General features: G+C 39.3%; 1 protein-coding gene across 14 annotated transcripts in view; it reads left to right on the top strand.

The window, feature by feature from the left end:
* Positions 1–25260, top strand: part of neb (nebulin) — a 73526-nt gene that overhangs the window by 7763 nt on the left and 40503 nt on the right. For all 14 annotated transcript variants that reach the window (XM_066687624.1, XM_066687626.1, XM_066687627.1 and 11 more), the window contains 57 exons: positions 189–293; positions 418–522; positions 1233–1337; positions 1741–1848; positions 2689–2805; positions 2905–3006; positions 3116–3223; positions 3336–3440; positions 3757–3855; positions 4343–4447; positions 4822–4929; positions 5155–5268; positions 5396–5593; positions 6052–6159; positions 6285–6383; positions 6524–6628; positions 6795–6902; positions 7260–7571; positions 7826–8032; positions 8227–8331; positions 8517–8624; positions 8947–9258; positions 9625–9831; positions 10224–10328; positions 10510–10617; positions 10781–11092; positions 11187–11393; positions 11930–12034; positions 12425–12532; positions 12837–13148; positions 13230–13436; positions 13850–13954; positions 14121–14228; positions 14542–14853; positions 15177–15383; positions 15635–15739; positions 15923–16030; positions 16455–16766; positions 17086–17289; positions 17617–17721; positions 17904–18011; positions 18120–18431; positions 18717–18920; positions 19339–19443; positions 19600–19707; positions 20185–20496; positions 20587–20790; positions 21077–21181; positions 21313–21420; positions 21516–21827; positions 22272–22475; positions 22711–22815; positions 23196–23303; positions 23481–23792; positions 23960–24163; positions 24584–24688; positions 25096–25203. In XM_066687624.1, the coding sequence (XP_066543721.1) occupies positions 189–293; positions 418–522; positions 1233–1337; positions 1741–1848; positions 2689–2805; positions 2905–3006; positions 3116–3223; positions 3336–3440; positions 3757–3855; positions 4343–4447; positions 4822–4929; positions 5155–5268; positions 5396–5593; positions 6052–6159; positions 6285–6383; positions 6524–6628; positions 6795–6902; positions 7260–7571; positions 7826–8032; positions 8227–8331; positions 8517–8624; positions 8947–9258; positions 9625–9831; positions 10224–10328; positions 10510–10617; positions 10781–11092; positions 11187–11393; positions 11930–12034; positions 12425–12532; positions 12837–13148; positions 13230–13436; positions 13850–13954; positions 14121–14228; positions 14542–14853; positions 15177–15383; positions 15635–15739; positions 15923–16030; positions 16455–16766; positions 17086–17289; positions 17617–17721; positions 17904–18011; positions 18120–18431; positions 18717–18920; positions 19339–19443; positions 19600–19707; positions 20185–20496; positions 20587–20790; positions 21077–21181; positions 21313–21420; positions 21516–21827; positions 22272–22475; positions 22711–22815; positions 23196–23303; positions 23481–23792; positions 23960–24163; positions 24584–24688; positions 25096–25203 (9204 nt within the window). The remainder of the gene's footprint in view (positions 1–188; positions 294–417; positions 523–1232; positions 1338–1740; positions 1849–2688; positions 2806–2904; positions 3007–3115; positions 3224–3335; positions 3441–3756; positions 3856–4342; positions 4448–4821; positions 4930–5154; positions 5269–5395; positions 5594–6051; positions 6160–6284; positions 6384–6523; positions 6629–6794; positions 6903–7259; positions 7572–7825; positions 8033–8226; positions 8332–8516; positions 8625–8946; positions 9259–9624; positions 9832–10223; positions 10329–10509; positions 10618–10780; positions 11093–11186; positions 11394–11929; positions 12035–12424; positions 12533–12836; positions 13149–13229; positions 13437–13849; positions 13955–14120; positions 14229–14541; positions 14854–15176; positions 15384–15634; positions 15740–15922; positions 16031–16454; positions 16767–17085; positions 17290–17616; positions 17722–17903; positions 18012–18119; positions 18432–18716; positions 18921–19338; positions 19444–19599; positions 19708–20184; positions 20497–20586; positions 20791–21076; positions 21182–21312; positions 21421–21515; positions 21828–22271; positions 22476–22710; positions 22816–23195; positions 23304–23480; positions 23793–23959; positions 24164–24583; positions 24689–25095; positions 25204–25260) is intronic.

Below are 25260 nucleotides of genomic sequence, written 5' to 3'. Positions count from 1 at the left end.
ACTACATATTTCACATTTGAGACGATTGATTTCCATGTATTTGCTAAGGCTTCTGGGCCTGTGGATAAAGGACATATTTACATTATAGGCAAAGTTTGAAATATAAAACAAGTATTCTGTAGCGTTCTCCGAGAGAAGTGAGACAATGAATGCCCGACCCTGACGCTGCCTTTCTCCCTGACCGTCAGAAACTGTACACAGAGTCGTGGGACGAGGACAAGGTGCTGTACTACCCCTACAGCGACAGCCCTGAGCTCCGCCGGGTGGCCAAAGCGCAGAAGGTTCTCAGCGATGTAAGAGGCTTTTTCTCTCTTCCTAACGCAGATCTATCATGCCATTACACTTGGTATTTTTTGGGCAGTAATTGGACTGGAGGAGATTTTTTTATGCATTTCATCTTAATCTCACTTCACACAGATCCAGTATAAGAAGGGGCACGACGAGCGTTTGTCCAAGTTCACCTCACTGGCGTGTCCCCCCGACATGGAGCTCGCCAAGAAAGTGTTTACACAGCGCAGTGATGTGAGTATCCTCCCTTCCCCCGAGATTTCAAGGATTTCCTGCCAGTCAAATTTAGACAGACACCTTTATTTGAAGTTACTGTTATCAATTGCATATTACTGTAACTTAAATGCAATGTTAGGTTGTTTGTAAAGGAAAATAAATAAACACAGTCAGGCCATCTGCTAATAAGTGCTAAATCCAGATAATCTGCACTAAAGCAAACTGTCTGTGAATAAGTCATTTCTAAAATAGAGGTTATTCTTGGCAGGTGTTTTTTCTCTCTCGCTGTAATAGATCCCCCTATGCAGGGCGGAATAGCAGCAGAGCATTAGGTCACACAAAAGCACATAGTTGGGTGACCGGGCCAGCGAGCAGGTCCTGCTGTCACTCACACCCTGACAGCTCTCTGGACCTCGGTTGTGCCAGCCCGGTGACCGCTGTCCTTGGTGACAGGATACAGATAATACTCTGCTACCACAGAGGTTAGATATAATTGGAAAGTTATCATACTTTCCTACACGGAACAGTAAAACTTGTAATAACAAATGCTTTATCCGCTCTTCATGTTTGTACGCATCTGCCTGAATTAAGATTTAAAACCCAAATGTTCGGTATAGGTGGTGCTAATTCTTTAAGATGTAACCCAAAATTTTATATTTGACACTCCTTTGAAATTTGCCTCGTATCTTTCCTACATTTATTTTCCTTTTCCCCTCTTCACCCTGCAGCTCAAATATCACGAAGACTATAACAAGAATGTCAAGGGCAAGTGGTGTGAAACTCCTTACTATGAAGTTGCCACAGCAAGAATGGTCTCGGACAACATCAGTACCGTAAGTGTCCCAAAGACTGGGTAGGATGAATCATATTATCTGAATTACTACCGCTGGAGAAGTTCTTAACTTCAGAGTTAGAAGTTGAGTTCAGATGCCTGTTTATTTCTACCAGATTATTATTGGATTTAAAGAGTGTTTTACTGTACATTCAATATTTGTTCTCATTTAAGTGAGTGATTTACAGCTGCTGTGTTTTTTATGCCAACAAATGAGCAGCACCTGCAATTTTAGTGACACTTCAAATGATAATTGCTTTAGTCCTGTATACACCATGCTTTAATTTTGTGATGTACGCTATATTTAACGTCCAAGGGGAGACAATGTGTTCAAGTGTTCAATTTAGACAAAAGCCACTGATTTCTTCAATGGATGTTTTGCATAAATTTTTTTCTACTTTCAGAAAAAATACCAAGCTGATTATGAAGATATTAAAGACCAGATCTACTTCATGCAAACTGACACCCCGGAATACAGCTGCCACAAAAAGGCCGGGAATGCTGCGAGCTCGGTGCGTATCTTGCAGTGTTTGTGATGCACTCAGAGAGGGTCAAATGTGTGTTAGAGGGAATTCTAACACAGTTCACTGAAAATGAAGGCCAGACAATGTGAGTAGGATTATTTATTTGGGTTGTGCTCATGCGGCAGTGATGCTGTTGGGCTGACCTTCGGATCCAAAAGAGGTGTGAGTTAACACTGAATCTCTCATCAAGCTGGGATTCAAGTGTGTCGCCAAAAGATGTGTCCCAGAGCTCGGAGCTCAGCTGGGTTTGATTGTAGTCACTTTCCATAGTTACAAGGACTTTCGGTATAGCAATCGCACAGCCGTGCGCTTCGTGGTGTACTCTATAAATAACTATGAAACACAGGCCTGCAGTGCAGTTGCCAGATTCAAAGCTTGTGTCTTTTGTCAGGAATGTGTTTTGTTCATAAAGCATTTATTTGTATTGCCCAACTCTATTATATGTTGACTGTAGAAGTTTCTAAATTCAGGCCTCTATTAAGCATACACTTTGATCCATTTAACTATGACTAACAACAAATCTAGCAGTAGATGGCTTTTTTTTATTTCCTAACGATTCTCTAAACAACAGGAATAGATCGTCTTTTTATTTGCAATTGGTCGAGAGGAAGACATTTTGATCCCACCTGGACTTCCGAGTCTGCTTACTGCATACATTCATACATTCATGGTCTGCTTGGCTTGACTATCATGGATAATATGAAGATTCAGTTTTATAACCGTAACACGCATCATGTTCGTAAATCTGTATGTTTTTGTGAAATCAAGACCGGTGATTTGTTTTGGGGGTAATGAGAAATTAACATTTATTTTGTTGTGTTTTGACAGATAAAATACAAGAAAGACTTTGAGAAGACCAAAAATACTGCAGACTACAATGTCCTTCCAGCTACCGAGAACCCTCTCTTGAGACAACTGAGATACGCTGGGACAATTCTGAGTGATGTGCGTGTCTTTTACTGGGGTTAGTCTACCTCTACAATTTTTCTCCCATTCCCAGTTCACCCGATTCATGTTTTTTTCTTCTCTCTGTTTCTTGTACAGAAAGTTTATAAGGACAACTATGAGAAATCAAGAGGGTCGAGTATAAATTACTGTGACACCCCCAAATTTCAGCTTGATAACGTGCTGAAGAATTTCTCTGATGTAAGTGTAGTATCATCTCATATCTCGTCTTTTAGTGTCCATATAATCTGTCATTTCTCTGCATTTATCTTGTCTAAACTATTTTTTTGTATTTTTGTTCTTGTTTTAGATTAAATATAAAAATACCTATGAGAAAAAGATCAAGGGACATTATATTGGCAGCTATGAAGACCCCTATATGGTTCACTGTATGAAAGTTGAAGGAATGAAGAGCGACGTAAGAAATTCTGCATTCCTGTTTTATAAATGTCTACTGTGCCCTGGAACTCAGATGAAAGTTGTAAATGATCGATTCTGTGCCAATTTTGCACCAACATTTTCTTTTTCAGAAAAACTACAAGGCTGATTATGAATATGACAAGACGAAATGCTACTTTCCTCAAACCGTTACTCCTGAATATGATGCTATAAAGAAACTGGAGCAGTGTAAAGATGTAAGTATCCTAATACAGAAGGGACAGTTGTTCTAATAATATCTGGATTTTGCCCAGTCAGCCCCTTAGGCCCGAGAAGGTAGCGTTAAGACGAAACTAGAGGATTGCTTAAATTGTAGCATGCATTCCTAAACAGGTATTCAAAAGCAGATAAAAAATGACAACTAATGCATGAAAAAAATACCATTAAATACGTTGTTTAATCAAACAGGTTATACTTTGTTATTCAGTTTTCTGTTTTTCATGTAAGTCTTCTGTACACTGTCAAGCTCTGAAGCTGATTTTCTGTTTTGTCTTTTTTTTTTTTATCTTCCAGAAAGTATATAAACATCATCCAGACACAGTTAAATTTACTCAGGTGACAGATTCCCCTGTACAAGTGCAGGCAGCCATCAATGCCAAACAACTGAGTGACGTAAGTGTCGCAGAGAAACTACCGTACAAAACATCTGTGTGCCTACATTCACAAAAGTAAAGGATGCTTGTTAAATTGATTATTGTACCTTATTGGCACGATTACTATATGCTAACTGACATGGATAAGAATATTTGCAATATGTTATTTTTAGAAACACATGCTTAGTTTACTAAAAATATGTCTTCGGATTAAGATTTTACCAGGGAAATAAACTTTAACCAATAGCCAGTATCTCCATCTAGTGTCCACAATTGGAAGTGCTTGTCTATGTACACATCAAGGGCACAAATACAAGATGGGGTTGAAGTACCTGGACTAGTAGACTATTCAAGAAGGGAATTGTATCACCTGCTTTTCCCCCATAATCCATTTTGTATTTTAATGTGTTATGAGTGTGGTGTAATTGTATTCTTCTGGTATTAGCAGTTACCATATTCCAAAAAGTAAAACAAAAATCAGAGAGGTTATTTTTCTTTCTTTTCAGTTGAATTACAAGGAAAAGTATGAAAAAGAGAAGTTCAAATGCTACCGTCCTCCAGACGATCCCTTCTTCATCCAGTCCAGAGTCAACGCCTATAACCTCAGTGATGTGAGTCTGAACTTTGTCAAGAGATTTAGATATGTACTCTTAGTTTATACATTTGTATCTTATCATCCAGTCTTTCTTGATGAATCAACTGTTTGTTTTCATTTCATTATAAATAATAGATCTAGTCATGTTTACCTTCTTTGTGAGAGTAATATTCTTAAAGAGATATTTAATTGTTGTTGTCTACATCTTCATAAGAAATATATACTTAATTAGAGATAGAAATAAATGGTATTGCATCAATTTCAGAAACAAATACCTTCTGTTAAAGGTAAGATTACATTTCTACTGACTTACATCAACTGGATGTCTAAGCAAAATGTCACAGATTATATTTTAATATATGTATCTCTCTCTCTGTTTTTTGTTTTCAGAATTGTTATAAGTATGAATGGGACAAATCAAAGGCCAAGAAGTTCGAGATCAAGGTTGATGCAATTCCACTTGTTGCTGCTCGAGCTCACACAAACATTGCTAGTGATGTAAGTATCGATGCTTTGAGCCTGTAAAGGGCAAGCACCACATGTAATGTTTCATTTTTGTACATTTTAATATGCATTTCTAAGATAAAGTACAAGATATTAACCATGTCAATGTCTGTAATTAATTTTATTGTCATTATGTTTTGTATACATGCCATTCAAATTCTTAATGTTGGTCTTTTACGTTTGATTGTTTGTTTGTTTGTTTTGTTACCCCGATTTTAGATTAAATACAGGAAAGAGTATGAGAAGGCCAAAGGAAAGATGGTGGGGGCCCTCAGTATCCATGATGACCCCAAAATCTTGCACTCTGTTCACGTGGCGAAAATCCAGAGCGAAGTAAGTCACGCTTCTCTGTATTTCGAAATGTTGTCTCTCCGATATTTCAAGGAGTGGTTTGAGCGTATCTTTCCCACTTCTGTGTCTTTTATCGATCTCTAATGTCTGTTTCAATGTTGTCTCATAGCGTGAATACAAGAAGGACTATGAAAAGATGAAGACCAAATACCACTCTCCTCTGGATATGATGCTTGTGTCTCTGGCTAAGAAGTCCCAGCACATTGCCAGCAATACGGACTATAAACAACCAAATCACCGCTACTTCTATCCCCCTGACAGTCTTGCGCTGGATCTGGCGAAGAAGTCGTATTCTCTGCAGAGTGAAGTGAGTAACCAACTCAGACTCTGACAGTTTTTTGACTTTGCAAATAAAACCCAGATGTTCCTAGTTAAAGTCCTTCTGTTTACTTAAGATTAAACCACTGTTTGGAGAGAAAAACAAAAAACTATTCCCACCACCATTCTGCTTTGTGGTTCAAAAAAACATTCATAAATTGGATTAGTCTGCCATCTTGTCTCTTTTGCTAGTGTATGAACCCTGACTAGCTTCAGCTGTCTGTAATAACATGGAATCAATAATCCTAGGACAGCATTAGCTAGCTTTTTCTGGACATCTCACATAATTTGAGGTCTATTCTATGGCAATACTTCATAGAGAGATCACTGCCACAGGCCAAAGTGTCAGTTGCTTATGAAAAATGCCTGTTTGATTCATTTTCCTTAACACAGATGCTGGAGAAACAGGCTGACTCTCTCCCTCACTCTTTTTTTTTGTGTCTCTAGAATGAATACAGGGCTGATTACAAAAACTGGCATTTGGGCACAGGTTGGGTTCCTTATGGTTCAATGGAGGTGGAGAAGGTCAAGAAAGCTGGGGATATCCTCAACGAGGTACTGCACACTGTTACCTGTCTGAAAAGAATATATATATATATATATATATATATATAAATAGCTTTCTGTGTAGATTTCAGTGGCGATGCACTTACTGACGTGGTTTCTTCACGTTTTCCTAGAAAAAGTACCGACAGAAGCCAGACACTGTCCGCTTCACTCAGATTGAGGACAACCCCATCATGGTCCAGGCGAAGATCAACCAGCAACAGAGAAGCGATGTAAGATATAAGTAACATCAGTTGTTTAATCCTCAGAAAGGTTACTCAGACACACAGGTCTCTCCTTATAAACGTGTCTTTCTTCTATTATTCTATGTATTGTACCTTTAACTGATTTTCTTTTTTTTTTTTCTTTCAAGCTGAACTACAAGAAGGAGGGCGAGAAGGTGAAGCACAAGTATACGCTGCCTGCAGATCTCCCAGAGTTTATCCAGGCCAAGTGCAATGCATACAACATCAGCAAGGTAAGGTCGTTTTCTTCATTACGATGTACGAGATCAGGGGGTGTCTCAGGCGTGGGACATGCATTGTAGCCTCTTTACTCCTTTCTCTGTGTGTGTAGGAGTGTGTGGCGATTTCAGGTCACATCCAAATATACTGAGCCGTAAATTTCCTCTCCCCCCCCTTCAGAACTACTACAAGATGGCCTGGGAAGAGACCATTCAGAAGGGGTATGACCTCCGTGTGGATGCCATCCCCATTATTGCTGCCAAGGCGGCACGCAAGGCTGTCAGTGATGTAAGTGTTTTCAATAGACCCCATTATAAGGACATTGCTTGTCATCCAGTTTTGTAGCTAATTAAATAAATGGCTACCAAAAATGTAGAGGAGTGGAAATGAAGACAGGATTTCTTTTGACCTAGGCTTAAAAATTCTTCATTTGCGATAGGTATATTTACTTACAGCTCCAACTCATGTAAGATAAAACTAGAAATGACATGGAAAATACTATCTAGAATGTTTTGGAGAGCAATATATATATATATATATATATATATATATATATATATATATATATATATATATATATATATATTGATTAGGTAAGGGCGTCTGCCAAGAAATAAATAATATTGAAGATTTTTTTTCCTGCAGTATCAGTACAAGAAAGAATATGAAAAGCAGAGAGGACACCACGTGGGCTTCCGCAGTCTGCAGGACGATCCCAAGCTGGTCCACTACATGAACGTGGCCAAGATGCAGAGTGAGAGAGAGTACACAAAGGACTACCACAAGTCCAAGCTGAAGTACCACACTCCCGTAGACATGATCAGTGTGACCGCGGCCAAGAAAGCCCAGCAGGTGACCTCCAATACCGGGTATAGATCAATCCTCAACAACTACACCCTCCTCCCCGACGCCATGAACCTGGAGTTGTCCCGCAAAATGATGCACATCCAGAGCAACGTGAGTCAGCTTCTTGAAAGGAAGCAAACTAAATCTCAAGCTAAAAAACGTTTGTAGGATTTTCAAATGCTGGGGATAGATATATAGGACCCCAATTTTTCACTGTTGGAAAACTGTGGGAAATCTGCCGTTCTAAATACCTTTGCTTAGGAGAGGTAGTCTATAGTGATTGACAGTCTATAGTGATCAATATTTTATATATGAATATGTTCTATATATAATTCCCGATCCATTTCGTTCAATCTCATTTCTAGAATCAGTACAAATCCGACTACGAGGGCTGGGTCAAAGGTACCGGCTGGATCCCCATTGGCTCTCTGGACGTAGAAAAGGTGAAGAAGGCAGGCGAGGCCCTGAACGAGAAGAAGTACCGGCAGCACCCTGACACCATCAAGTTCACCAGTGTGTCGGACACCCCAGTCATGGTGCAGGCCAAGGTCAACGCCCACCAGCTCAGCGATGTGAGTCACCTGACATCTTCATGGGCTTGGTTATGGCACAGTCTCAGCTCTTTGGTTTAGAGACCATCTTACCTGCATGTTCAACTTTATATCAGTTATCCTGTTCTGATACGAAAGAAAACACAACACTAGAGACGTATTATATCTCTGTGTCACGACGGGCAAACTAATGGTCTGGGATTCATTTTTTTCAGAGAGAGTACAAAGCTAGCGGAGAGAAGTACATGCATACCTACCACCTGCCCAATGATGCCCCAGAGCTGCTGCAGGCCAAGTGCAATGCCTACAACATCAGCAAGGTGAGTCCTCAGCACTGGAGCGGGACTGCTCTTTAAGAGGTCATGTTAAACACTTCATTAAATAAGCTGATTCAATACATTTTGTCTGGAAGAGAATGGAGAATATCATAGCCTCTACCACTGATCCAACAAATTAGTTAGTTCTTATATATATATATTATCATGTTTGTCGTTTTGTTTTTCAGAATACTTATAAAATGGCCTGGAACAAAACTCTGCTCAAAGGACACCACATGAAAGAGGACGCAATTCCCATCATTGCTGCTAAGGCTTCCAGAAATATTGCCAGTGATGTGAGTATCATACACATTTTAATTATAGAATATATCCAACATTTATGTATTATTTATTATTGTATTGGAGTACAGTTAGATTCATTTAAAACTTAAATTATGAAAATAGGCAAAAGCTGTCTTTCGTCTTCAGTTTACAATACAAGTTGTTTAGAGTTGTTACATTTAAATTATGTTTTATATAGTATCACTTGGAGCTTCATATATAATATTTCAATATTTAAAATAGTTAATTTAAGAGGATATTATGTTTTCCTGCATTGTAAGACCTAATTATCTTGATTTGTTCATTGGCAAATTTGTACATTCCATATCTTCACAGTACAAGTACAAGCTAGCTTACGAGAAGGCTAGGGGCCATCATGTGGGCTTCCGCAGTCTGCAGGACGACCCCAAGCTGGTCCACTACATGAACGTGGCCAAGATGCAGAGTGAGAGAGAGTACACGAAGGACTACCACAAGGCCAAGCTGAAGTACCACACTCCCGTAGACATGATCAGTGTGACCGCGGCCAAGCAAGCCCAGCAGGTGACCTCCAATACTGGATACAGATCTATCCTCACCAACTACACCCTCCTCCCTGACGCCATGAACGTGGAGCTCTCCCGCAAAATGATGCATATCCAGAGCGACGTGAGTTTTTGTGTTCTTCTGCAGTTGGGCGCGAGGCGTCTCAAATTGTCAATTCATGCTTTTTCAGGCATATGCTTACCGTTGTTGTGTTGAGTAACCAAAATCGATGGCCTGTCTACAATTGCTCGCTCAGACAGGATGGAAGGCCGATACAACCCTTGGATTTGTTCCAACTCGTTTTTGCAGAAGATATTGTGACTTAAGAGAAACACAACCTAGTTTCAGGAGACTACAAATCCACGGTCAATTTAGTGTCCTTTTTTTTGCGATACGTAAACAACACAAGTTTACTAATACATGGCGTGATAAGAACAAAATGGTAAAATGGTAATAACTGTTGCGTATGCGTTGTCTTTCCTCTTGCAGAATGCATACAAGTCAGATTACAACAACTGGTTCAAGGGCATCGGCTGGATCCCCATTGGCTCCCTGGATGTGGAGAAAGCCAAGAAGGCAGGGGAGGCCCTGGATGAGAAGCATTACCGCCAGCACCCGAGCACCATCAAGTTCACCAGCGTCACAGACTCCATGAACATGGCACTGGCCAAGAGCAACACCAAACAGCTCAACGATGTAAGGTTTCGCAGAGACATTAGAAATGATGCCCACGATGTGCAGATTTGCAGAGAACCCAGTGTAGCGTTCGAAATAGTTGCCATGCTATGGGGATTAAACATCTACCGCACCAGAAGCAACTGGAATGGGAGAAATATCTATTTTTATGGTGCCATTACTATCAGTAAATATATATCATGTATGCATTTATTTAGTCACAGAAGTACTCTTCTTTGTGAATAGAAAGCTGATGATTAGCCAATACGAAAGCATGCCTGCCAGCTTGGTTCACAATAAACTGTCCGGACAACAGCACTGGCTTAAATACAAAACATGCCAAGATTTTCACTGTAGCCTCATAATCACTGTGCCCAACTGAACTCCCTATTGTATTTTGATGTCTCTTTCAGACCAACTACAGAGCTGCTGGAGAGAAAGTGAAGCACGTCTACCACCTTCCCGCCGACAGCCCGGAGTTCCTGCAGGCCAGATACAACGCTCAGAACCTGAGCGAGGTGAGAACGGTAGAAACCATTGCTGTAGCCTTCATCTGTGGCTTTCCCACAGAACAGCACTTTCCTTTTGTGAACTGACGCCAGAAATAACAGTGGAATTTCAAAATGATAATGTATGAATTGTGTTCTGGCTTAATTGCAGTAGATTTGCTCTGAAATGAAAATTTTTGTTTTCTTCCAGTCTCACTACAAACACAGCTGGCTTGAGGACCTTGCGAAAGGGTATCATTTGAGACCAGATGCCATTTCCATTATTGCAGCTAAAAGCTCAAGAAACATTGCCAGCGATGTGAGTACCGAAAAGTGTGAATACGTTACTTGAGATTATTTTGAAAATGCAGTAGATATTAAGTTTCCATCAATACAAACCTAATTAAAAACATGACATATTTGAAAATAGATTTAAATTGGAATACAACTTACAATGTATTGTGCTGGTAATATCTTCACAGTACAAGTACAAGCTAGCTTACGAGAAGGCTAGAGGCCACCACGTGGGCTTCCGCAGTCTGCAGGACGACCCCAAGCTGGTCCACTACATGAACGTGGCCAAGATGCAGAGTGACAGAGAGTACACGAAGGACTACCACAAGTCCAAGCTGAAGTACCACACTCCTGTGGACATGGTCAGTGTGACCGCGGCCAAGCAAGCCCAGCAGGTGACCTCCAATACCGGATACAGATCGATCCTCACCAACTACACCCTCCTCCCAGACGCCATGAACGTGGCACTGACGCGCAACATGATGGCCATCCAGAGCGACGTGAGTCTCGCTGTTTCCTTCCATTCTTTCTCCAGAGTTTTCCACAAAAGGATGCCAAGTATTTAACCTTCTGCATCTTTCTCTCTCACACTAGAATGAGTACAAGAGTGAGTATAACAATGTGTTTAAAGGAGTGGGATGGATACCAATCGGCTCCCTGGAAGTGGAAACGGCCCTGAAAGGTTCACAGTTGAAGAGTGAGAAGAAGTACCGCCAACATCCCTCCATTTTCCAGTCCAAGAAGCTGATGGATTCCATGGATATTGTTCTGGCTTCAGCTAACAATCAAATCATGAATAAGGTACAACGTGGACCAACTGTAAGATACCCCCAAAACCGTCTTCAGATTTATTAATTTCTTTTTTGAAAGGGTACAACATATTAAATGTAGATGTACTGAAAAGAAGGATGTCCTCCTGTCATCAACAGACGTCTCTCTTACGAGATACAAAACATGCATTTCAATGCAATACAACTGCATTGAAATGGAAAATACAAACTAATTAATACAAAATACTAATTAAAATAAATCATTTTAATGACGAGGTGTCTTTTTGATCTCAACTTTGAGGTAGAATTGGAATCATCCTGTATCACGTTTATGTTTAAAAACATTATTAACTAGTAAAAACATTCACATTATTGACCATTTTTAGAAGAACCACTTTAATCCAATGAAATCAAAGCTCTCTGTTGCAGTATTATTCTGCTTACACAAAGCCAATGAATGATTTTATAGCAAAACAGTTGTACATTTTAGATACCATGTCATAGGTACCCTCTAGGTCCATTTAAAATGGAAGCCATTTTAATTGTCTTTTTTGTGTTTTGTTACAGAAAGCATATACAGAAAAGTGGGATAAGGATAAGCTCAAGATCCACGTCATGCCGGATATTCCCGAGATTGTCCTGTCCAAGGCCAACCAGATCAACATAAGTCAGGTAGCCTTTCAACTGATTCAGAAGAATTGTTTTTCTTTTATAAAAACAACTGTTCATATTCCTTTTGCTGCTGAAGTGTCTATTGATCTTGATTATTCCAACTTAGTCCATACATTGCACACTGTAAACTATAAAAATACAGATTTAACTCCTTCTGGTAGGGTTTGTGGAGTCAGTTTTGTTTTTTGTTATGTTCAGGCCATTATGATTTTAAATGTAAATTGTTCTAGTGAAAGAAAGAAAATAATAATAATAATAATAATAATAATAATAATAATAATAATAATAATAATAATAATAATAATAATAATAACAGCATAGAAATAAGCAGTCACGAATATGTAAGGCTATTGAAACTACAGCATGACTTGTGCTTGTGTTATGTTTCAGAAAGCCTATAAAGCTGCCATGGAGGCGAGTAAGAAGAAAGGTTACGATCTCAGAGCTGATGCCATCTCCGTGAAGGCTGCCCGGGCCTCCAGAGATATTGCTAGTGATGTGAGTGTGTTTTGTTGGCTTTGCAGTCATTTCCACCTTGAGCAATTATCATGTTGCCAATACAGTAGCCCCTTATATATGTCAGTTATATGTAACACTATATTAAAAAAAGTATCTCTCTTACATTTCAGCTTCTCCATGTTTTTGTTACGAGTACAAGCTGGCCTATGAAAAGGAGCTTCATACACAATATTTCAATGTTTAAATAGTTAATTGAAGAGGATATGATATGTTTTGCTGCATTGTAAGACCTAATTATCTTGATTTGTTCATTAGCAAATTTGTACATTCCATATCTTCACAGTACAAGTACAAGCTAGCTTACGAGAAGGCTAGAGGCCATCATGTGGGCTTCCGCAGTCTGCAGGACGACCCCAAGCTGGTCCACTACATGAACGTGGCCAAGATGCAGAGTGACAGAGAGTACACGAAGGACTACCACAAGGCCAAGCTGAAGTACCACACTCCTGTGGACATGGTCAGTGTGACTGCGGCCAAGCAAGCCCAGCAGGTGACCTCCAATACTGGATACAGATCGATCCTCACCAACTACACCCTCCTCCCTGACGCCATGAACGTGGAGCTGACACGCAAAATGATGGACATCCAGAGCGACGTGAGTACAAGAGTGTTATAGGTTGTCTCTGAAGAAGACATTAGTCAACATCACATGACCCGTGTCCTTGTTTGCTTTCAGAATCAATATAAATCTGACTACAATTACTTCATGAAAGGCATGGGCTGGGTACCCATCGGCTCGCTTGATGTGGAGAGGAACAAGAACGCTGGAGTCATCTTGAGTGAGAAGAAGTACCGCCAGCACCCAAGCACCGTCGAGTTTACCAGTGTAACTGACTCAATGGAAGTGGTGTTGGCTCAGAACAATGCCAAAATTATGAGCAAAGTAAGTGCCTCTTCAGTGCCATTATTCAGTCAGTTTCCATAGTAAATGTTACTCCTGAGATTTACCTCTTTGGTCCGATGTTTGCTATTCATATCACATCTTTAAAATCAGGGGAAATACTATTGCAAAGCTTCCAAAACAATATACGCAACACAAAAGTACAGGGAACATTAAAGTTGCAGTGTAGAGAGGTTTAACAAAACCAATATGAATAAAGCATACAGAAAAGGAAACAGAAATACAGAAATAGATACTTAAACTAGAATATGTGGGTAAAATAGAATTAAAATACACAATGTACAGCTATTCTATGTGCAGTATAACTCATCGATAAAACAAATGTTATACTAGAGTCCTACTATAATGTATAACTGTATAACTATCAATTCAACTTTTCTGTTTCATTTTTTCAGCAACTCTACACGGACGCCTGGAACAAAATGAAAACCAGTATCCATGTCATGCCAGACACACCTGAGGTTCTTCTTGCTAAGGCCAATGCCATTGCGATAAGTGAGGTAAGGGCAACCACAAGCTGTTTAATCTTTTAAATGCATTAAATAGATTTAAAAAAATAGTAGTTCACGACCTGAAACAACCAGTCTATACAGAGATATGGAATATCTAGTTTCCTTATTTCTCTCACTCTACCTAAAAACTGAATGTTTTTTTATTCCTTTTCAGAAACAATACAAGATGGCGTTGGAAGAGTCCAAGAAGAAGGGATACGATCTGAGAGCTGATGCTATTTCAATTAAAGCTGCTAGAGCTTCGAGAGACATTGCAAGTGATGTAAGTCCGTCACACTTTGTGTATTTCTCTTCTTAAAGTATTTAAAATTCCTTGTTACAAATAAAACGCCTGTTTGAGCTTCTCATTTAGAAATTCAGTTCCAATTATATGAGCTTCAAATCCGATATGAAATATGTGCTTAAAACCTGACAATTTGTGAAGTTGGCAGGGCCTCTCAGAAGCTTAGGAATAACATGTTCTAATAGTGAAAGTGAGGAACAGAAACTATTGTAAGAAATAAACGTGCTCCAAGTACATGCTTAAATAGCTGTGTGTCTAGTATAATGACTTCAATCTTTCCATATCTTCACAGTACAAGTACAAGCTAGCTTACGAGAAGGCTAGAGGCCATCATGTGGGCTTCCGCAGTCTGCAGGACGACCCCAAGCTGGTCCACTACATGAACGTGGCCAAGATGCAGAGTGAGAGAGAGTACAAAAAGGACTATGAGAAGTCCAAGGTGAAATACCACACGCCTGAGGACATGTTTAGTGTCATCGCGGCGAAGCAGGCTATGAAGGTTATATCCAACACCCACTACAAGCAGCACTTCCACAACTATACCCTCCTCCCCGACGCGATGAACGTGGAGCTGGCCCGAAACATGAACACGATCCAGAGCGATGTGAGTTTGATGTCTGCCGGTGATTGAAGATCTTGCCCAATACAGTTCTAGTTTTTGTGGGTAGATTTTATTAGCTTTGTGTTAGCAGACACATCTGAATGTCTTTTTAATGTATTTTGGCCATCATACGAAAAGATTTACTATGAATACCTTTAGGGGAATTCACAGCAGAAACTGTGTAATGACTCTTCAAAAGATGAATAGATAACTGACATTTGGACATACTGGGAGGTTTTTGAGCGCATGCGATTCCCAGAGTTTGAAAGTGAAATATAAGCGAGCACCTCCGCATGATATGAAGGGATTTCTCTCTCTTTCCCCAGAATCAATACAAAATGGATTATAATAGCTGGTTTAAGGGAGTGGGATGGGTGCCAATCGGCTCTCTGGATGTGGAGAAAGCAAAGCATGCCTCCCACATCAGAAGTGAGAAAGCATACCGTCAGCACCCGAGCACGGTCCAGTTTACCAGTGTGACGGACTCTGTGGAAATGGAGCTGGCAAAGGCAAATGCACATATCATGAACAAGGTAAGAGATCAAAAATTGAACGCCCCAGCCCGGTCTGAACAATGGCAATTTTGCGGTTCTTTTTTTCTTTTATAACTGTGTTTTAAAATATATTTATTTATATTATTTCAGAAGGAGCAGTACACAGATTGCACCAGTCTAACTTATGAACGTGAACTTATAATGTTTGCTTTTACTTGCTTTTCTTGAATGATGTCTAGTTCTTAATAATGGAAAATCACTCTAAACCTGTTTCCCCCACCACCTTTTAGCGTCTCTACACTGAAGCGTGGGAGAAAGACAAGGGGAAACTGCACATTATGCCCGACACACTGGATATCTTGCAAGCTGCACAGAACAAGTTAAATTACAGTGAGGTATGTGTGTAGGGGATTCATTAATAACCCCACAATGTTTTAATCGTTAAACCTTTCCATAGTTATAAACTACTATTAATTTATTCAGTATTATATAATAAACTTAAATAATATATATTTTATATTCATTAATAGGGTGTTATGATGGTTAATGTTTACATTGTATTTATTTCTCAATTTCAGAAACAATACAAGCTTGCCTGGCATGAATCAAAGAAGAAAGGTTATAATCTCAAACCCGATGCGATTGCCATCAAAGCAGCCAAGTCCTGCAGAGATATCGCCAGTGATGTAAGTGTTGAAATATCTTAATCTCTTCACACCATTCACAAGATACTCTTCTATAAAGTCTACAGAGTTCTGTTATTATCTTTCAAAGGTGAAAGTAGCCACTGAATTTAGACCAACAATATCATTCAGTTCTGAAGTGTTTAATTTTTTCATGTGAGAGAATGAGATTTTCATATTTTCAGTTTAGAAAGAAGATCTGAGTAAAGAATTTAGTAAATAGTCTCTGAGGGCAACAAGATCAGCATCCAGTTAGTGGATTACATGTACCAAATTACATATTAACTACCAACGTTAATATCAGATATTTATAATCAGGGGTAATAAAGTATTCTTTGGCTCTTGTACCACTCCAAAGCATGGGGTGTATCTGATAACCTTCATTAGTATTTAGTAACACAACTTTTCACATATTGGTAATTTTCAGTACAAGTACAAGGAGGGATTCCGCAAGCAAACCGGGCACCACATTGGAGCCCGTAGCATCAAGGATGACCCTTTGCTTATGCTGGCTTTGAACGCCGCCAAGATTGCCAGTGATGCCGAGTACAAGAAGGACTTCCAGAAGTCCAAGACCAAGTACAACCTGCCAGTGGACATGGTGAGTTTTGTGCTGGCCAAGAAGAACCAGAGCCAAGTCAGCGACATCGACTACAAACGTTTTCTGCACCAGTGGACCTGCCTGCCAGACCAGAGTGATGTGGTTCATGCCAGACACGTCTACGATCTTCAGAGTGATGTGAGTGTGGATTCATCTCAGCTTAAACTCAAAGAGAGACTCCCTACATTTTCGAAATCCAATATTATAGTTACCTGTGATATAATAATTGTTTATGCTTTCATAAAACAAACATATGTTTGTAAAATACAACTTTAAAGTTTTAATGTTATTTTTGTAGATTTATTCAAAACAAAATAAGACATTCTGAATCATGTCTTATTTACATTTCTGTGTATTATTTTATTTGCCTGCAACCAGGCTGAGTTTGTATTCATAGCTGAAGTTACCTTACATACTTACACGTGTGGTTGTGCTGGTGTGCTTGTGTTGTTAACAGGCCATATATAAGGCTGACATGCAGTGGCTCAAGGGTATTGGTTGGGTCCCCATTGGTTCACTTGATGTTGAGAAAGCCAAGAAAGCTGGAGAGATCTTGAGTGAGAGGAAGTATCGCCAGTCACCAAGCACTCTGCAGTTCACATCCAAAATGGATGCCATGCCAATGGTCCTTGCTCAGGCAAACGCAAAGACAATCAATAAGGTAAGGTCTGAAACTTCCTGTAGATGTTCACAACCAATAAAATGCAATGGGAAAGCTGTTTGCTAAAGTCAATAACCAAATACTCAACAAGGTATGATTCTAACTTGAATTCCACACTATACTGAACCTTCCCATCAAATTTCTCAGTTTGTCCACAGTAGAAAATCATGTCCTCAATGATTTGGAATGTATTTATTTTCCAAAACTAAATCATAATATCTATAATAGTGAGCCTCCACAATGGTGCCACAATCAGAGTTCAATTATCCTTTTATTATTGTTCAGGTAAGTTTGCTGAATTGTCTCATTCAATTTATATTCCTACAGCAATTGTACACCGAAGCCTGGGATAAAGACAAGACCCAGATTCACATGATGCCAGACACCCTGGAGATCACGCTGGCTCGGCAAAATAAGGTTGCCTACAGTGAGGTAAGCATTCTTAGGGCCAGGAGAAATATTTTCTTGAAATAGTAAGTATACATTTAGTTGTTTAACCAAAATTAACTTAAAATTAAGTTTAAATCTGTTTGCAAAAATATTTGCTTGATTCGATAGGATCATGTCCCTGTCATTTCTGTATTAAAGATGTGAATTGTCTTTGCTTTTTCTAGAAACAATACAGACAGGCCAATGAGGAGTCAAAGAAGAAGGGCTATGACCTGCGTGCTGATGCCATATCCATAAAGGCAGCCAAGGCCTCCAGAAATATTGCCAGCGATGTACGTTTTCAAGAGACAACAAAATTAATCTTTAAATGTATAATAAAGACAGACTACTTAAAATGTATGTGTTCTCTGAACTGAACACTTTCCATTTGTGTGTTACAGTATAGATACAAGGAGGGCTTCCGCAAGCAAACCGGGCACCACATTGGAGCCCGTAGCATCAAGGACGACCCCTTGCTTATGCTGGCTTTGAACGCCGCCAAGATCGCCAGTGATGCCGAGTACAAGAAGGACTTCCAGAAGTCCAAGACCAAGTACAACCTGCCAGTGGACATGGTGAGTTTTGTGCTGGCCAAGAAGAACCAGAGCCAAGTCAGCGACATCGACTACAAACGTTATCTGCACCAGTGGACCTGCCTGCCAGACCAGAGTGATGTGGTTCATGCCAGACATGTCTACGATCTTCAGAGTGATGTAAGTTATATTCTTCTTTATTTAAACAGATACAAACAAGTATGTATCATTTTGATTTGAAAATGTAGGTCCTATATTTATTTGTTCTTCACCCATTATCAATGGAAACACCAAAACCAAATAATTTTTTCCTGAACACCATACTGCTTAAGAACATGAAACCAATCAGAATTGGCATTATTATAACATATGGAAAGACCCAATAGTAGAACATTAGTGCAATGGATAGTTTGTTTCTTAATACCAAGACCATGTATAAAACTTGGCTGTTTTCTTTGCATCTAGAATATGTACAAGGCTGACATGCAATGGCTGAAGGGCACTGGCTGGGTCCCAATAGGATCATTGGATGTTGAGAAAGCCAAGAAAGCTGGAGAGATCCTCAGTGAAAGGAAGTATCGCCAGCCTCCCAGCAACTTCGCATTCACAAGCAAGACCGATGCCATGCCTTTGGCCCTGGCCAAAGCCAATGCACAGATTATCAATAAGGTGCGATTTTCTCCTTGTCCTGCTTAATTGTATATTCATGATGTGGTTGCATATATTTGCGATAACATTTGCAATAAGCTCTCTGATATAAAACATTCTATCTCAAAAAAAATTCCCCACTATCAAAAAGTAATTTACATTTTGTCAGTTAAATAATCTTTGGAGAAACTGAAAATATGTGTTTCTCTGGTGAATTAGTTTGTTCGAAGTGAATACATTTTCTTAAAAGTTTCACCAATTTAAAGCCTCTAATACACTGATATTTGAAAACCTGAGACATCGTTAGAACGAAGACTTTCATTTATTTCGTTAGCTAAGGCAGATCATTTAGTCATATTTTATTGTCCGATAAATTGGGATCTTTGTGTGCTGATAGCAGTTGTGTCTGGTTATAATCATTCCTGTAACCACCTTTCAGAAACTCTACACTGAAGCTTGGGACAAGGATAAGACCCAGGTTCACCTCATGCCAGACACACTAGAAGTGACACTGGCCCGGCAGAACAAGGTCAACTACAGTGAGGTAAGCACCGCTATCAGCACAACTCCTAACTCTTCAAGTGGCAGATGCAGTTTGCGTATTGTGTAACATATGGCAATAATTAATGCTTTGTTTTTTCTCCAATGAAATGCACATCTCTGGACTGCTTTAACTTTCTGCTGTTTCTATCCATTTTAGAAACTGTATAAACTTGCCAATGAGGAATCCAAGAAGAAGGGCTACGACCTGCGAGCTGATGCCATCTCCATCAAAGCAGCCAGGGCTTCTAGAGATATTGCCAGTGATGTGAGTTTCTTACATTTATTTATTGTATTAAGAAGAAATGACCATGAGGAATTATATGCCAATCTTGGAGGGGTGTGTGGTTATGGGTGTTTAGTGATGTATGCTACCTGTACACATTGGAGAGAGATTTTAAGCTTTGGGAGTTTAGGGAGTTGTACAGCAAGATCCAATGTTGTTTTTTTAATCCAGTGGTAAGGGACACATGGACATATTAATTAATTTATCCACACTACTCTCAACTCTTCAAATGGTCGTTGCAGTGACATGAAATGGGAATTCAAAAAAGAGGATATAATATATGGACAAAACTCACCGAATTGATTGTATTCAATTGGGTTCATCCATTTAAATCAATTTTTTTCAAATGTTTTAAGTATGTGCAGATTCATGCAGCTTTATGAAAACATGAATAATGTAAACATTAAAATCAATGGTTATTTAGAAAAGTCATGTTAAAGCAATGTTGTTCTGTTACAGTATAGGTACAAGGAGGGCTTCCGCAAGCAAACCGGGCACCACATTGGAGCCCGTAGCATCAAGGACGATCCTTTGCTTATGCTGGCTTTGAATGCTGCCAAGATTGCCAGTGATGCCGAGTACAAGAAGGACTTCCAGAAGTCCAAGACCAAGTACAATCTGCCTGTGGACATGGTGAGCTTTGTGTTGTCCAAGAAATGCCAGAGCCAGGTCAGCGACATCGACTACAAACGTTTTCTGCACCAGTGGACTTGCCTGCCAGACCAGAGCGATGTGGTCCATGCCAGACACGTCTACGATCTTCAGAGTGATGTGAGTGTGGATTCATTTAGATTTAAATTCAAACAGAAACTCCCTACATTTTCTAGATATTCATATATATGCTTGTGTCTGTTTTAACAGGCCATATATAAGGCTGACATGCAGTGGCTCAAGGGTACTGGTTGGGTCCCCATTGGTTCACTTGATGTTGAGAAAGCCAAGAAAGCTGGAGAGATCTTGAGTGAGAGGAAGTATCGCCAGTCACCAAGCACTCTGCAGTTCACATCCAAAATGGATGCCATGCCAATGGTCCTTGCTCAGGCAAACGCAAAGACAATCAATAAGGTAAGGTGTGAAACCTCACAACCGATGAAATGAGAAGTAATTTTTATCAATGATATTTCAAAAAAACGTATCCAGCATAAGAACAAGGTTAATGTTTTCCCATTATTATTGATTACAAAAATACATTTTTCAATAATTGAACTTTGATATTCATATTGTTTATAGCCTTATGGCCCCTCTTTACTCTTTCAGTTTTTTAATAACCAAATATAAATTGAGCCTATCTGATATCAACTCCTTTTCGAACGAGGAAATCAAGTAAAGTATTTTCCAAAACTCCTTACAGAGACTCTACACTGAAGCGTGGGAAAATGAAAAGACCCAGGTGCACCTCATGCCAGACACACTGGAAGTAACGCTGGCCCGGCAGAACAAGCTTAACTACAGTGAGGTACGTGAGAATTTGTATTTCTTTTAATATGATTAAGATTGAGCAACATTTTCTTCATATTACAATACAAGGTAAAAACGTCAGCTGACATGTCTTTATCCCAACACTGATGTATGATTTTATTTTTTCAGAAACTGTATAAACTTGCCAATGAGGAATCCAAGAAGAAGGGCTACGACCTGCGTGCCGATGCTGTTTCTGTCAAGGCAGCCAAAGCCTCCAGGGACATCGCCAGTGATGTAAGTGATTCCCTTTCTTGTGGAAAAACTGGAATTCCTTGCAGTTTTTGTCTAAGCAAAGAGAAATTATAAACTTTACAATTTTTTATGTTTAGTACAAATACAAGGAGGGCTTCCGCAAGCAAACCGGGCACCACATTGGAGCCCGTAGCATCAAGGACGACCCCTTGCTTATGCTGGCTTTGAACGCCGCCAAGATCGCCAGTGATGCCGAGTACAAGAAGGACTTCCAGAAGTCCAAGACCAAGTACAATCTGCCAGTGGACATGGTGAGCTTTGTGCTGGCCAAGAAGAACCAGACCCAGGTCAGCGACATCGACTACAAACGTTATCTGCACCAGTGGACTTGCCTGCCGGACCAGAATGATGTTGTCCACGCCAGACACGTCTACGATCTTCAGAGTGACGTGAGTGTGGAATCTTCCTGTTTTAAATTCATGGAAAGGGTGGGCACATATTTCCTTGATCAAAAAGGAGAATTGCTTTTAATATCATAGGCTTCATGACATGGTTCATATTAACTTTCCATAGTCATGCAATTTATATATTTAAATTTTGTACGGTTCCCCAGTGATGTTAAGCTGTTTTCCAAGCCTCATTTAAACTGTACAGTGCATATATGGTGTTACATAAAATTGATTACATAAAAAACATGAATGACATAGAGATAAAAAACGCAGATTTGTATTAGTATTGTTTTCTGAATCTACAATGATTAAAACATGGAATTTTTCACCAAGCATTGTACACAGCCTATTTGTCACCAATATCGTATTACTTCAGTGTATTTGAAATCATTAACTAATGTCATCAAAATGTTAAAAAAAAGTCCTTGTGTCTGTTGTTAACAGGCCATATATAAGGCTGACATGCAGTGGCTCAAGGGTATTGGTTGGGTCCCCATTGGTTCACTTGATGTTGAGAAAGCCAAGAAAGCTGGAGAGATCTTGAGTGAGAGGAAGTATCGCCAGTCACCAAGCACTCTGCAGTTCACATCCAAAATGGATGCCATGCCAATGGTCCTTGCTCAGGCAAATGCAAAGACAATCAATAAGGTAAGGTGTTAAACCACCTGTAGATTTTCTAAACCGATAAAATGAGAAGTCAAATGTTTTAACAAGGTGGTTACATTTCTATTATAAATAAATATACGTGTCATGACAAACACTTTTGTCATGGTTTAGTGTTGATGATTGTAGTAACACTACTGTACAAACCAGTACTTTGATGATCTTGTACTGATCTAGTTTGGAAAGTCTTAATTCTAACGCCTTCTTATTTGTATCGCAGCGTCTGTACACTGAGGCCTGGGACAAAGACAAACTACATATTCACATCCAGCCCGATACTCCAGAGATTCTGCTTGCCCAGCAGAATAAGATCAACACCAGTGAGGTAAGAGTCAAAGGGAATTGATGAGAATAACAATGTTGTGAGAAACGATCATTCCTTCTGTTACAAATTTCTATCGATTTTCCTCTAGGTCCGTTTTTGTCTCTTTTGCATACCCATTTTGTGTTTTGCAGGTGCAGGTTACCCTTTCTGATTTATTCTCGACCTGAACTAGACTTGGTTTTGGGCAAATATTAGACACATCACATCATGAAAAGGTTATACCAAGATGCAGTGGGCTGTATCCACTATCTGCATTGTATAGGAAAGAACATACGTCAGAATCTATTCTATTCAGTACTGGTGCCTTTGACCATTTTCAGAAACTATGACACCATCAGCTTCTTCTTGGCATATTATAATTTAAAAATTCTATTTCCTAGAAAATGTATAAACTTGCACATGAAGAATCTAAGAAGAAGGGCTATGACATTCGAGCTGATGCCATCTCAATTAAAGCCGCCAAAGCCTCCAGGGATATTGCCAGTGATGTAAGTATGTATTTTATTAAATAGAGATTTCAGTCAAAAGAATGCAGTTTCATTGGGGAAGAAATGGAGTACAGAGCTAGCCTTTAAATGTTAATTTATGTTGACTGCAACATTATTTTGTTTTGTGGTTCTGTTTGAGAACAACAATATAAATTAGTGTACATCATTCTGTTACAGTACAAGTACAAGGAAGGTTTCCGTAAGCAAACTGGGCACCACATAGGAGCGCGCAGCGTCAAGGACGACCCCTTGCTTATGTTAGCGATACATTCGGCCAAGATCGCCAGTGATGCCGAGTACAAGAAAGACTTCCAGAAGTCCAAGACCAAGTACAACCTGCCAGTGGATATGCTGAGCTTTGTGCTGTCTAAGAAATGCCAGATCCAAGTCAGCGACATCGACTACAAGAACATCCCACACCAGTGGACCTGCCTGCCAGACCAGAACGATGTCATCCAGGCCAAGAAAGCCTATGAACTCCAGAGCGACGTGAGTACTTGAATCCGGTTGCAGGAAACATCTAATGATCTCCGTAATCTCCTCTTGAAAGGATTTGCTAGCAATGGCTCAATGATTAAAGACAATCTGAAAAGGGCTCTAGTATAACATTCCAAATGTTTTGTTTTTCTCTTCCACATTTTCTCTGTTTTCTCCAGGCTGTGTACAAGGCAGACATGGAATGGATGAAAGGGGTTGGATGGGTCCCTATCGGTTCACTGGATGTCGTGAAGGCGAAGAAAGCTGGAGAGATTCTGAGTGACCGTCTTTATCGTCAGCACCCAGACAGTTTGAAATTCACAAGTTTGTCTAATGCCATGCCCTTTGTCTTGGCCAAGACTAATGCGCTGAATATGAATGATGTAAGTGAACCGACACCGGTTATAGGAAGATTGACACATTGAGTACCTTATTATTTCAATATTACGTGTGGAAATGCTCCTGTACAGTTTAAAATATACAAATCATTAGATTAGGAATATACTTCCCTGGAAGTTTAAAACAGTCATTCTTTGGATCCATTGATGTGTGTTTTAAATGTACAAGGAAAATAAATACAAGTGATCATTTAAATATATCATTCCACCTAATTCCAGATGTATCTAATTATAGTGTAGAGTATTTCATAAAGAAAACTTTTAAGATAAAGTATCTTATATTTATTCAGTCCTTTTTAAGCATCAGTGTACATTATAATGGCAGCCAATAGTATAACACAATATTTCATGTTTCATTACAGTGCTTGCCAATAGTATAACACATTATTTAATGTTTCATTACAGCGCTTATACAAAGAAGCCTGGAATAAAGACAAAACTACAATTCACGTGATGCCTGATACACCAGAAATTACTCTGGCGAGGGCCAACGCTGTGAACACCAGCCGGGTAACTCTCCATCCATGTTCTTCTTGGCTTTACTCTTTGTGTGTCTGGACATTATGTTAAATATCAATTATTCATAATAATAATTGAAAAGTGTAAATTAATTATATATCTTCTTTTCATCACAAATACTTTATAATCTATGTCACATGAAAGTATTTTTACTATATATACATATTTATATTTATAAGTGCCTTTCTATATTTACACAACAGAGTTATAACTGTTCAGTATTTAAACAACAGTACACAGTAATCCACTAAATTAAATCATGAGGAAAATTCCATTTCACTCACTGCTTTTTCTTTATCTGTTGTGTACACAGCACACATCCGATTACATATATATCCTAGGTGGAGCCATTTGTCGGGTCAAAGAACAGGAATGACAAAACACTTTTGTATTTGCAGAAACTTTACCGGCAGGGCTTTGAAGATTCTCTCAAGAAGGGTTATGACATAAAAGCAGATGCCATCTCAATTAAAGCTGCCAAAGCCTCCAGGGATATTGCCAGTGATGTAAGTATGTCCATTAAAAAACAGAGATTCAGTTAGAAAATAATTTATTCAGGTAGG

Source organism: Amia ocellicauda, chromosome 16 (assembly GCF_036373705.1).
Source record: "Amia ocellicauda isolate fAmiCal2 chromosome 16, fAmiCal2.hap1, whole genome shotgun sequence".
NCBI classification, from domain to species: domain Eukaryota; kingdom Metazoa; phylum Chordata; class Actinopteri; order Amiiformes; family Amiidae; genus Amia; species Amia ocellicauda.
Note: the sequence above shows the minus strand (reverse complement) of the source record. Positions and strands in the feature narration are given on the sequence as shown.